Here is a 12899-nt window from a genome sequence, read left to right as displayed (position 1 = left end):
GTGTGCTGGCACTCATCTAGATGTGGCACGCAGACTACAAGTGGCAGAAATTTATTCTTTTCAGCTCTCAGAGTAACCAGGGGGAACCTGACATATAGCTGGAACCCATGAGCACTCAAGTTTGCCCTGATTCAAATGTCCCTTTTCTATGTGTTTGAAGAACGATACCAGAAAAAAACAAAAGAAATGATAATAAAATTATTCACTATCCCTGTAGTAAATAAAATGGCATGATTTTCATGAAAAAGAAGGAAAAGACGATTAAGTTTTTAATGTCTATATTTGTTTATGTTACCATCAATTCAAACATGAGGTTTCTGGATCAAGACAGATTGTTATTACTGACAGTAATACTTGTATCAGTTCACTACACAACAGTTTCTACCTTCTTCTGGGGTGATGCTATATGGACAAGCTGGTGTGTTTGGGTGTCACATAACAGGAGAGAAGCCATGAAATTAAGAATCAGGGATTCAATACACATGCTGTCCAGTTAACATCCTTCCTTCCTGAGAAGAGAAATGATTCTCCCTTATGCAAACAAACTCTCCTAGGGTAGAGAAAGGGAAGTTCCCTTGTGGGAAGTAAGTAGTGGTCTCTAGACGAACTGTAAGTCAAGTGTCTCCAGGTTTATATATCCTGGTATACACCCAAGGTTCCAGGTTTCCTTCCCTTTTGGAATGTAAATATATAGTTTGGGGAGGTAAAGTTCTCTTTATGGAAAGCACAATCACAGAAAACTTACCAAACTGATTACATGAATCACAGCCTTGTCTAAATCAATGAAACTATTAGCCATGCAGTGTAGGGCACCCAAGATGGACGGGTCATGGTGAAGAATTCTGACAAAAGGTGGTCCCTGAAGGAACGGAAAGCCACTTGAGGATTGTTGCATTGAGAACCCCATGAGCAATATGAAAAGCCAAAACTATGACACTGAAAGATGAACTCCCCATTTTGCTCAGCGCCCAATATGCTACTGGAGAAGAGCGGAGTAATAGCCCCCGAAGGAATAAAGAGGATGAGCCAAAGTGGAAACAGCCAGGTGTGGATGTGTCTGGTGGTGAAAGTAAATTCTGATGCTGTAAAGAACAATATTGCAATAGAAACCTGGAATGTTAGGTCCACACATCCAGGTAAATTGGAAGTGGTCAAACAGGAGATGGCAAGAGAGAACAGTGAAATTTTAGGATTCAGTAAACGAAAATGGGCCGGAATGGGTGAAATTAACTCAGATGACCATTGTATCTAGTACTGTGGGCAAGACTCCCTTAGTAGAAACGGAGTAGCCCTCACAGTCAACAAAAGAGTCCAAAATGCAGTATTTGGAGGTGATCTAAAAAATGACAGAATGACCTTTGTTTGTTTCCAATGCAAACCATTCAATATCACAGTAATCCAAGTCTGTGCCCCAACCACTAATGCCAAAGAAGCTGAAATTGAACAGTTCTATGAAGACCTACAAGAGTTTCTAGAACTAACACCAAAAAAAAAAAAAGATATCCTTTTCATCACAGGGAACTGAAATACAAAAGTAGGAAGTCAAGAGATACCTGGAGTAACAGGCAAGTTTGGCTTAGAGTACAAAATGAACCAGGCTAACAAAGTTTTGTCAAGAGAATGTACTGGTCATAACAAACACCCTCTTCCAACCACACAAGAGATGAATCTATATGTGGAGGTCACCAGATGGTCAATACCGAAATCCAATTGATTATATTCTTTCCATCCAAAGATGGAGAAGCTCTATACAGTCAGCAAAAATAAGACCAGGAGCTGACTGTGGCTCAGACCATGAACTCCTTATTGCCAAATTCAGACCGAAATTGAAGAAAGTAGGAAAACCACTAGAGCATTCAGGTAGGACCTAAATCAAATCCCTTATAATTTTACAGTAAAAGTGACAAATAAATTTAAGGGATTAGATCTGAGAGAGAGAGTGCCTGAAGAACTATGAACAGAAGTTCGTAAGACTATATAGGAGGTGGAACTATATCCAAGAAAAGAAATGCAAAAAGACAAAATGGTTGTCTGGGGTGGCCTTACAAATAGCTGAGAAAAGAAGAGAAGTGAAAGGCAAAGGAGAAAAAGAAAGATATCCTCCGGTGAATGCAGATTTCCTCAGAACAGCAAGGAGAGATAAGAAAGCCTTCCTCAGTGTTCAGTGCAAAGAAATAGAGGAAAACCATTGAATGGGAAAGACTATGGATCTCTTCATGAAAATTAAAGATACCAAGGGAATATTTCATGCAAAGAGGAGAACAATAAAGGACAGAAACGGTATGGATCTAACAGAAGCAGAAGATATTAAGAGTAGATGGCAAGAATATACAGAAGAACTACACAAAAGAGATCTTAATGACCAAGATAATCACCATGGTGTGATCACTCACCTAGAGCCAGACATCCTGGAGTGTGAAGTCAAGTGGGCCTGAGGAAGAATCACTACAAACCAGGCTACTGGAGGTGATGGAATTCCAGCTGATCTATTTCAAATCCTAAAAGATGAGGCTGTTCAAGTGCTCAACTCAATATGCCAGCAAATTTGGAAAACTCAGCAGTGGCCACAGGACTGGAAAAGGTCAACTTTCATTCCATCCCAAAGAAAGCAATCCCCAAGATGTTCAAACTACCACACAATTGCACTTATTTCACATGCCAGCAAAATAATGTTCAAAATTCTCCAAGCTAGGCTTCAACAATACATGAATCCAAAACTTCCAGATATTTTAGCTGTATTTAGAAAAGGCAGAGGAACCAGACATCAAAATGCCAACATCCACTGAATCATAGACAAAGCAAGAGAATTCCAGATAACCATCTACTTCTGCTTCATTGACTATGCACATGCTTTCAGGTGTGGATCACAACAACCTGGACCATGTTTTAAGAGACAGGAATACCAAACCACCTTACATGCCTCCTGAGAAATCTGTATGCAGGTCAAGAAGCAAGATACAACCAGACATGGACCAATGGACTGGTTCCAAATTTAGAAAGGAGTACATCAAGACTGTAGATTGTCACTCTGGTTATTTAACTTATATGCACAGTACATCATGTGAAATGTCAGGCGGCTGGATGAAGTACAAGCTGGAATCAAGATTGCCAGGAGAAATATCAATAACCTCAGATATGCTGATGACACTACCATTATGGCAGAAAGCAAAGAGGAGCTAAAGAGCCTCTTGATGAAGGTGAAAGAGGAAAGTGAAAAAAACTGGCTTAAAACTCAACATTCAAAATAAATGGATTAAAAAAAAAAAAACCTCAACATTCAAAAAAATGAAGATCATAGCATCCAGTCCTATCACTTCATGGCAAGTAGATGGGGAAACAATGGAAACAGTGACAGACTTTCTTTTCTTGGGCCCCAAAATCACTGCAGATGGTACTGCAGCCATGAAATTAAAAGACGCTTGCTCCTTGGAAGAAAAGCCATGACCAACCCAGATGGTCAATTAAAAAGCAGAAGCACTACTTTGCCAACGAAAGTCTGTCTCGTCAAAGCTGTGATTTTTCCAGTAGTCATGTTTGGATGTGAGAGTTGGACAATAAAGAAGGCTGAGTGGCAAAGATGTGATGCTTTTGAACTTTGGTGTTCGAGAAGACTCTTGAGAGTCATTTGGACAGCAAAGATATCCAACCAATCAGTCCTAAAGGAAATCAGTCCTGAATATTCATTGAAAGGTCTGGTACTGAAGCTGAAGCTATAGTACTTTGGCCACCTGATGTGAAGAGCTGACTCACTGGAAAAGACCCTGATGCTGGGAAAGCTGAAGGCAGGAGGAGCAGGTGACAACAGAGGATGAGAGGGCTGGATGACATCATTGACTCAATGGACATGAGTTTGAGCAAGTTCTGGGAGATGGTGAAGGACAGGGAAGGCTGACTTGTTACTGTCTGAGAGGTCACAAAGCATCGGACACAACTCATTGATGAACAACAAAAGCTTTCTAGATTTCTCACTAGAATGCCTGAAAGAAGTATGTATGGACAGGTTTATAAGACTATATAGGAGGTGGTGATCAAAACTACATATTGTCACACATCTTTAACGTCCATGGCTTGCTTATTAACTCTTGTTCCATTAATTCCTTGCTTAGAGGGCCCTAACCTTGCAGAAACATGAAAATATTTACTTGTTGGCAAAGAAAGAGAAAGAAAAAACTGAGGTAAAAAGATGGCAGAATACAATAAAAAGGGGGGGGGGGGTTACAACAAGTAATCAGATTCTAGGAACTAACATAAATGTTAGTCTGAGCAAGACAACCTATAGAACTCATTCAAAACTGCATGAATCAAGGTAGACCTGTGGGATTAAATATGAGAAGGCAGCTAAAACAATACAAAAGATGTAAGTAATGAGCTGAGGCACTGTGAAGAGAGCCCCGAGGAACATGAACTTGTATGAGTAGAAGACCATTGCAAGGATCCCAAGAGAGAATATCCATAGGACTAAAATAAAATCAAAGGAATCTGTAGTGTTAAAAAAAGTAGAAAACTTTAAGATGAGCAGGACTGTCAAATATTCTTTTAAGCAATTTAACAGAGGCAAAATATTGCTATGAAGTATAATAAATAAGAAGATATTGGCTAGAGATGTTCGTAGGAACACAAAATGTGTTCAAGCTCTTTGAGGAATGATTGGATGGCACTGATGGGGTGATACAAATTTAATTTTGGAAAGTTATTAAGAGACAGGAAAGAGTAAATAAATAACTGGAAAAAGAAACTGTGTTATGCTGACATGTTTGAAACTTCATAAATGTTGTTAACTATATAATTCATAGAGTAAGGGTCCTGAGAAGGGCTGGAGATGGCATAGGCAGAAGCTATCAATGGACAGGAAGAAGAGTCGTTCTTTAATAATATAAAGAGAGAAAATGTCAGGCAGATATGTTCTTAGGTTCCAGGACAGAAATTTGAGAGACTTATCTTCTGATGCCTTGATTTTCTCCATGAATTAGAAGGTGGGTGATGAGGGACAAAATGGAATCATAATAAGAGTGGGTAACTATTTCAACAGATGCTATAGAGAATTGAAGAGTGAAGAGTAAAGAAACAAGGACACTTGGCTAGGCAGCGATAAATGTTGAAACCATTGTGTGATTGTTTTTTTAAGCATCACTCAGAAACCCAGCAATGGGAATAAAGAAGATAAAATGTTGAGTGTTCAGGATTGGTGTGTCTCAGGATGTCTGTGACAGATGGACAATGGGTAAACAGACATAAGGATATCGACAAGAAGAAAGGTTGACATTACACATTTTCATGAGTCAATTTTGTTCCCCAAAGGACATCTGATAATCTTGGAGATATTATTGATTGTCATAAGAATAGGCTATGGGTGAAATAGCAGTTATTTTAAATTATAGCTCTGATATAAACTTTAGTACAAGGAACTAGTGGTCACTGTTGGCAGAATTGCCAGAAGCCCAACTTTAGGCTTGCCCTGACATTCTAAAGGAATTCCTTAGCTAAAATAGATCTAGGACCTTCCAAAATTGGTCTAGAAGTTCAGTAAGGAAGAAATAAACATGAACACACTTATCAATATGATTTTCCCACCCTCTGCGGGGCTCCCTTCTGGCTTCACTCTTTGTAGAAAGACTTGTACTTTTACAGAACTGTGGAGCTTTTGATGAATTTCTTCACCACCAAGGATCATGACTTTTTTTTTTGGTTTTTTTTTTTTTTTTTCAGATTAAAAGCTCATCGATCATTTCTGTTGGATGAACCTCTCTGGTATACCATCTGAAGGGTATTAGGGAAAAAAATGTCATATTCCTCTAAAGACTGAAAAAGAAACATGATATTACTGATTCAACATGATAGCTGTTTCGAAGGCAGAATTAAAGGAACATAATTTCAGCAGCTTCCTCTTTTCCTCTAATCCCAGAGTTCATTGTTATTTTATACACTGAGGCACTTTGGAACCTCTCAGATGCTTTTAATCTGGCACTTCCTAGTTGGCAATTACTACTTCATCTTCGGTCTTTATGCTCTTAAGAATTTGAGCTCATAAAACAACATTGTTCTTATAATTGTGGAAAAACCACAGGAAAAGAAAAATTCCCTGTCTTGATCAAGCCCCACTTGTGAACATTTCTATATTTATTATACTTATTATTCTTTAACATGTTTTACATTTAAGGTGGAATTGCACTCTCTTTTTGAAAAAGGGGGAGAAATCAAGAAATCATTCTCACTGAACTACACTGGGAACATACACTAAGGGGTGTAAAAAAATTAAAGCGACTCCCCATGTTGCAAAATGAAGTTTAAAAGGCGTCTGAACTAAAGCTAACATCGCATGCGGCCAATGCCCTGGCAGAATGGAGGGATGCTAACTATGCCTGCCTGCAGTGTCACAGGAGCCAATTCATGGGAGAAGAATGATGGGACTTAATTAAAGGTGGATGATGTCACTTGAAACAACTTTTGGACTGAGGTTAGGTCAGGGTTAAGTTAAATTCTATGAGGAGTCCCTCTATGCCATGTCAGTGAACAGTTCAAACAAAGTTGATAGAAGTGAGGTAAAAGCCAAGAAGTTAAAAGTCGCACAGTAAAATAAGTGTCAATGTGTAAAAAAAATGATGACAGTTTAAAGCATTTTGAATGCTGAAAATGTTTAAGCAGGAGCATCAGAAAAAGGCTTACAAAAGCTGTTAGACCCCGGTAAGGGTGGAGCTTTTATAAGATATATCCAATGAATCCTGGCTCTTTGAAAAGGGCTCCATTTCAAATGAGTCACTTACATACTTTCCCCTGCACATCAAGAGCACCATCTTAAAAGGACCAAGGAACACTAGAGAAATCTCGTGGATAGTACACATTTTAATAGCATGTTAAGATTATGTAGGCAGGGTACACGGTTGAGAAATGTGAATTTGATCTACATAAGTAAATGATCTTTGTAAAATAATTTTAAGGAAGAAAAATTTACTCTTGGTACTATGAATTTTGCCTAAAATGTTTGACAAACAAGATATATCAATGTAATAGTCAAGAAATATGTATTGATTTCCCCATTGATAGACATTAATATAATGTCTGGAAATGTTTTAGAAAATGTAAAGATGAAATGGACATGACCATATCTTTAACAAGTAAGAGAAACAGGTATTAAACAAATGGTAACACTTAATTTAGGTAGGCATAGATATAAGAAGTCTATAACAGGTATAATCAATGTCATGAGGAATGATAGGTATAATCAATGTCATGAGGAAAAATGATAGATATGATCAACATCATGAGGAAAAATTATGGCCTCCTTCACCTAGGAATAGTAACAATTATATGATAGGTATAATCAATGTTGTGAGGAAAAAAAAACAACAACCAGTATCCTTCACCTAATTTAGAATTATAAACATGGATTATAAGCTTACCCCAGTAAGACTGGTGCATCTAACCACATGAACCAGGTCTAATCACATGGTTCCTCTAACCACGTGGACCACACCCTTGTCTAACTTAATGAAACTATAGACTGTGCCAAGTAGGATCACCCAAGATGGACGAGTCATGGTGAAGAGGTCTGACAGAATGTGGTCCACTGGAGAAGAGAATGGCAAACCACTTCAGTATTCTTGTCTTGAGAACCCCATGAACAGAATGAAAAGGCAAAAAATATGGCGCTGAAAGACGAACTCCCCATTCGGTAGGTGTCCGATATGCTACTGGAGATCAGTGGAGAAATAACTCCAGAAAGAATGAAGAGACAGAGCCAAAGCAAAAACAATAGCCAGTTGTGGATGTGACTGGTGATGAAAGAAAGGTCTGGTGCTGTAAGAGCAATATTGCATAGGAACCTGGAATGTTAGGTCCATGAATCAAGAAAAATTGGAAGTGGCCAAGCAGGAGATGGCAAGAGTGAACGTCGACATTTTAGGAATCAGCAAATTAAAATGGACTGGAATGGGTGAATGTCACTCAGATGATCATTATAACTGCTACTGTGAGCAAGGATCCCTTAGAAGAAATGTAGTAGCCATCATAGTCAACAAAAGAGTCTGAAATGCAGTACTTGGATGCAATCTCATAAAAAAACAGAATGGCCTCTGTTTGTTTCCAAGGCAAACCATTCAATATCACGGTAATCCAAGTCTATGCCCCAAACCGTAATGCTGAAGAAACTGAACTTGAAGAGTTTCTTCAGCAGAAGAACAGAAGAAACTTGAACGCTTCTATGAAGACCTACAAGACCTTCCAGGACTAACACCCAGAAGGATGTCCTTTTCATTATAGGGGACTGGAATGCAAAAGCAGCAAGTCAAGAAACACCTGGAATAACAGACAAACTTGGCCTTGGAGTACAGAATGAAGCAGGGCAAAGGCTAATAGAGTTCTGCCAAGAGAATGCACTGGTCATAGAAAACACCCTCTTCCAAAAACATAAGAGAAGACTTTACAAATGGACATCACCAGGTGGTCAACATTGAAATCAGACTGATTATATTCTTTGCAGCCAAAGATAGAGAAGCTCTATACAGTCAGCAAGAACAGGACCGGGAGCTGACTGTGGCTCAGATGATGAACTCCTTATTGCCAAATTCAGGCTGAAATTGAATAAAGTACAGAAAACGACTAGACCATTCAAGTATGACCTAAATCAAATCCCTAATGATTATACAGTGGAAGTGAGAAATAGATTTAACGGACTAGATCTGATAGACGAGGGCCTGTGTTTCTCCACTTCCCCCTCCAGCCTGTGACCCTGGTGCTTCTTTTCATCACAGCCCCCACTGAATGCTCAGGGCACAGCTGGTAAGTGAATAGATCAGAGGCTCCATTCCTCCACTGAGAAGCTCGGATGCTAGTAGGAGGAGGTATAGGCCAGGTCAGGGGCAGGGGAATGTGTAGGAGTGCAAGGGCCACTCTCCTCGCCCCCGCACTGGACACATGACCCCTTTGATGGGAACCTCTCATACTGCACACCCAGCAGGGAAAGCACAGCACAGACCCTACCTCTGAGAGACTTCAGGACACCAGCATTCCGTGGGCCCCAGGAGGGAATGTGAGAGGATCCACAGGAAGCAGGGGCTTTGAGAGGGACCTTGAAGAGGACCCTCAGCCTCCTCTTGTCCACTTCAGCCGGGGGGTGTCTCATTCGCTTCTCAGGACTCCTCACCACAGCCAGTGCAGATGTCCTGACCTTGATTCCATACGAGGTCCAACAAGGTGGTCTTTGCCTCAGTCCAGGAGAAATGACGCATGTTTCTGTCACCGTTGCCACCCCAAGGTCCACCCCTCCCCTGACCCCACTGCCTATGCTCCCTTCCTCTGACGTATGTCAGTGTGTACTTGTGTGCACACGCAGAGAATCTGCTCCACATTGCCAAAATATCCTGGGGTCTCAGGACCTCTAGTTCCCACGGCAAACTACGTGGCAGGGAGACAGCGCTAGCCTAGGAGATCCTAACTCTCCCTTCATCTCAAGACTCTGCCCCTGCCGAGGCTGATTAGTAGTAACACACACACACACACACACACACACACACACACTAAATAAAACTTCACAGGCTAAAACGTATTGACTGAAAATTTATAGAAGCAATAGATAAGTTTGGTACCTATTATCTGACTCAGTTGACCAAGTAGAAATTATTATTCTTAAATCTTACAAAGACAGAATCTATAGTCATGAAATGATGATTAGGATAAGAAAACTTGACATTTATTTTTTTAAACAACTGATATCAAGTCCAACACTCTAAGGAAATGTAAAGTCAGGATTTTCCAGCCAGGAGTCCTGGGGCTGACAAACGCCCCTCCCCGCCCCCACTGGGCCTGGAGCGAGTGCGCAGGCGCGAGAGGCTGCAGGTGCGAGTGCGCAGGCGCGAGCGGCCACAGGCGAGTGGGCGGAGGCACAGGGACGCCAGAGCTCCCGGACCGCTCCTGAGGGGAGGGAAGGTGGAGACTGGGTCGGTCCCCACTGCGAAAGGCCCCGGACCGGGGAGCAGCGCAGACACGAGTAAGTGCAGCTCTATCCGCAGCCCCTCACCGCGCGCCCCCGCCTGCCCAACGGCCAGCGGCCCCCGACTCCTCCAGCCTCGCGGAGCGCGAGCCTCGCTGGGTCCTCGGGTCCGGGGTCGCCGCCACCGGCCGCAGGGTGAGGACCCCGGGCCGGGGCCCAAGACGGTCGTGGAACTGTGGGCGCCCCGCGCGCTCGCAGCCCTCCCTAACTCGGCGCCCCTCGACCGCGGGGGGCGGCCTCTGGGTCTGTGGGCGCCGCCTGGACCCGGTCGCCGCGGGCTCGCGGGTTCGGGAAGGGGAGGTGCCTCCGAGGAGCCCGAAGTCGGGGCCGCGGGGTGCGCGTCGGGCGCGTTGGGTCCGCGGGTGTGAAGAGGTCTCTGCTCCCGGATGCGCGCCGGTGATGGGGGCGCCCAGCTCGGGATCCTGTTCGCTGGCCGCCAACAGCGGGTGTTCAGGTGGGACTCCGTGCTCTTTGCTAAAGCCTTCTGGAGGATAGGCTACAAAAGGTTATTAACGTTCACTTTCAGCGTTTTCAGGCTTTATTGACGGTCACTGACTCTAAGAGCGCGTCTTGGAGGGCAGTTTGTGACATACTAACATCTAAGCAAAGTTTGAAATAAAACTATTCCCGCCTTTGTATGTTTTGGGGTATGGTGAAGAGTTTTTCTTGATTCCGTTAGGCTTTTCAAGCCTAACGACTTTTGGTGACTTTTGGCGGAGCTGCACTGCTCTTAAATGGTGACAGTATTGTCGCTAAGTCATGTCCCAACTCTTGGGACACCGTGGACTGACTGTAGCCCTTCAGGCTCCTCTGTCCGTGGAATTCTCCAGGCAGGAATACTTGAGTGCGTTGCCATTTGCTTCTCCAGGAGATCTTCCCAACCCAGGAATCGAAGCCGAGTCTCTGGCATTGTAGGCAGATTCTTTAGCAACTGAGCTACTAGGGAAGCTCCTAAGTTAAATGAGCATTTAAAAAATACTTCTTTGAGCAGTTACCATAGACGCTCAAATATTTGAGAATTTTAGTTATAGTAATGGGCGTGGTTTCTTTGGTTTTTTGTTTGGTTTTGGGTCTTTGGTTATTTTTTGTTGTTGGTTGGCTGGTTTTGGGATTTTTGGATTTCTTTGGGTCGGGGTAGAGTTTGCATCAGGAGGAGATGGTATCCAAATCAGGAGAAATGTTTATTTCATGGTGTTCTGGTATGCAGTGTTGCAGTTTAAAGTATCTAATCCTGGTTAAATCTCAGATTGGCTCCAGCAAATGGATATTTTTATTGAGAATAGTTTGGGTTTTGTTCTGTGGGTTTTTTATGTGCTTTTCTTTTTTAGTACAATCTGCTTATTTAGCATGCTTCAAATCATAATAGATTGTAGTTAACACTGGTGGTTGATGCAAGGAACAATGCTTTGTAACACAGAGATGGGTTGTCTTTTTCTACAGAAATTTGTTCTTGAGTCAGTAAATTTCCACGTAAAACTCTCAGGAGTGACTTTTGCTATAGCACTTTGGTCTCTGTAATGAGGAATAAAGCATATCATTTCACTGTTGAAGATAATGGCATATACTATAAAGATAGGCATCGGGTACATAAAAGGAATTCGAGCCTTGAGTTTGGTGAATTAGTGTCCTCAATGAAACGGCTTGTCTCTTCGAAGAGAAGGAGAGCGATAACCACATGGTGATGACCAGGGTTCTTTCCCTACCTTGAACACCAAGAGGAACGGGAGGAGACAGAGTGATTTTCAGAAGAACTGACGTTCATTTATCAACCACGTACCCTCGTTCCTTGCTGTTTCTTAATTCCCAGAGAAATTAAAAAACGTGGTTCCTAACCAGGATATTTGAATGGGAAAGGTCCTTTCAGTTCCCAGGCAGGTAACTGAATCCGTTGTATAAGCGTTCATCTGCCTGTACCTTGGAAGTAACACTGAGAAAATCGTCTTCTCTAATGGATGAAGTGGGCAGAATAGGAGGGTGGTGGAGCTTTTTGGGGCAAGTTTTCCAAAAGTTGGAGCAAAAGTAAATCAGTCTCTTCAAAGGAACAGACTCATTAGATACCAGCATTTGGGCCTTAAGGTCTTTTGCAACATCATGTAGCTTGTTAGTAAAAATACTCCAGACCAGAGAAAAATCCACGTGGTCAAATGCTTATTGGATGAAAAGTAATGAAAGAAAAAGAACATGCTGAAGATTTTTAATATCTGGTATTTGACCCAGATCAGTTGACTGAGTACAAATAAAGGTCAGTCAAGAAATCTTCCAGAGAGAGAATTTAGTCATTCAGCTGTGATGTGGACAAGAAACCTGCTATTTATTTGTTAAAAATTAATCCCAACTAAAATACTTTGTGAATTAGCAATAAATATGGATAAACTGCAAGTAGTTTACTATGCTGTGTTTTCAAAGCAGGATCAAGGAATTAAAAGTTACTGAAGTTTTCTCTGGAAAGTACTTTCTCAACATTATTTTTCAAATATTGTAATTCTGATTGCAGTGTGTATGAATCTCAGAGTAAAATCTGTTGAGGAATTGATATTCTCTGAGGTCAAATGACTGATTCAGAAGAGCAGGGTTAAATTGGAGGGTAAAAGTGTCAATAACACAAATTGATGTCTGTCATTTTAAATGTACTAGATTGAGGGCCATTTAAGTGGATCGTATAATTAGCATAATTGTGCGTATAATGGTTTATGCTAAATTACCACACAACTCCCCAAATTTCAGCAGCACAGCACTATGGTTCCCACATCACAGCCCTGGGTGGGTATTCACTTTGGGGAGACTGCACTCCTTCAGATGGTCATTCAGGAACCCAGACTCCTCCCATCCTATACCGTCTCCCTTCCCTTAGACCTCATCCCCATCTGCATCCATCAGCAGAAGGGGTCAAGAATATGGAGAAATGCATATGGAA

At 41.8% G+C, this 12899-nt stretch overlaps 1 protein-coding gene across 1 annotated transcript in view; it reads left to right on the top strand.

Annotated features, from left to right (window-relative positions):
* The first annotated feature begins 9215 nt into the window (after positions 1-9215).
* The window catches only part of LOC136148110 (uncharacterized), a 51881-nt gene continuing 48197 nt past the window's right edge, over positions 9216-12899 (top strand). Inside the window, exons 1-2 of the mRNA XM_065907577.1 lie at positions 9216-9300; positions 9752-9982. Coding sequence (XP_065763649.1) covers positions 9216-9300; positions 9752-9982 — 316 coding nt within the window. The remainder of the gene's footprint in view (positions 9301-9751; positions 9983-12899) is intronic.

The sequence above is a fragment of the Muntiacus reevesi genome, chromosome 16 (assembly GCF_963930625.1).
Source record: "Muntiacus reevesi chromosome 16, mMunRee1.1, whole genome shotgun sequence".
NCBI lineage: Eukaryota > Metazoa > Chordata > Mammalia > Artiodactyla > Cervidae > Muntiacus > Muntiacus reevesi.
Note: the sequence above shows the minus strand (reverse complement) of the source record. Positions and strands in the feature narration are given on the sequence as shown.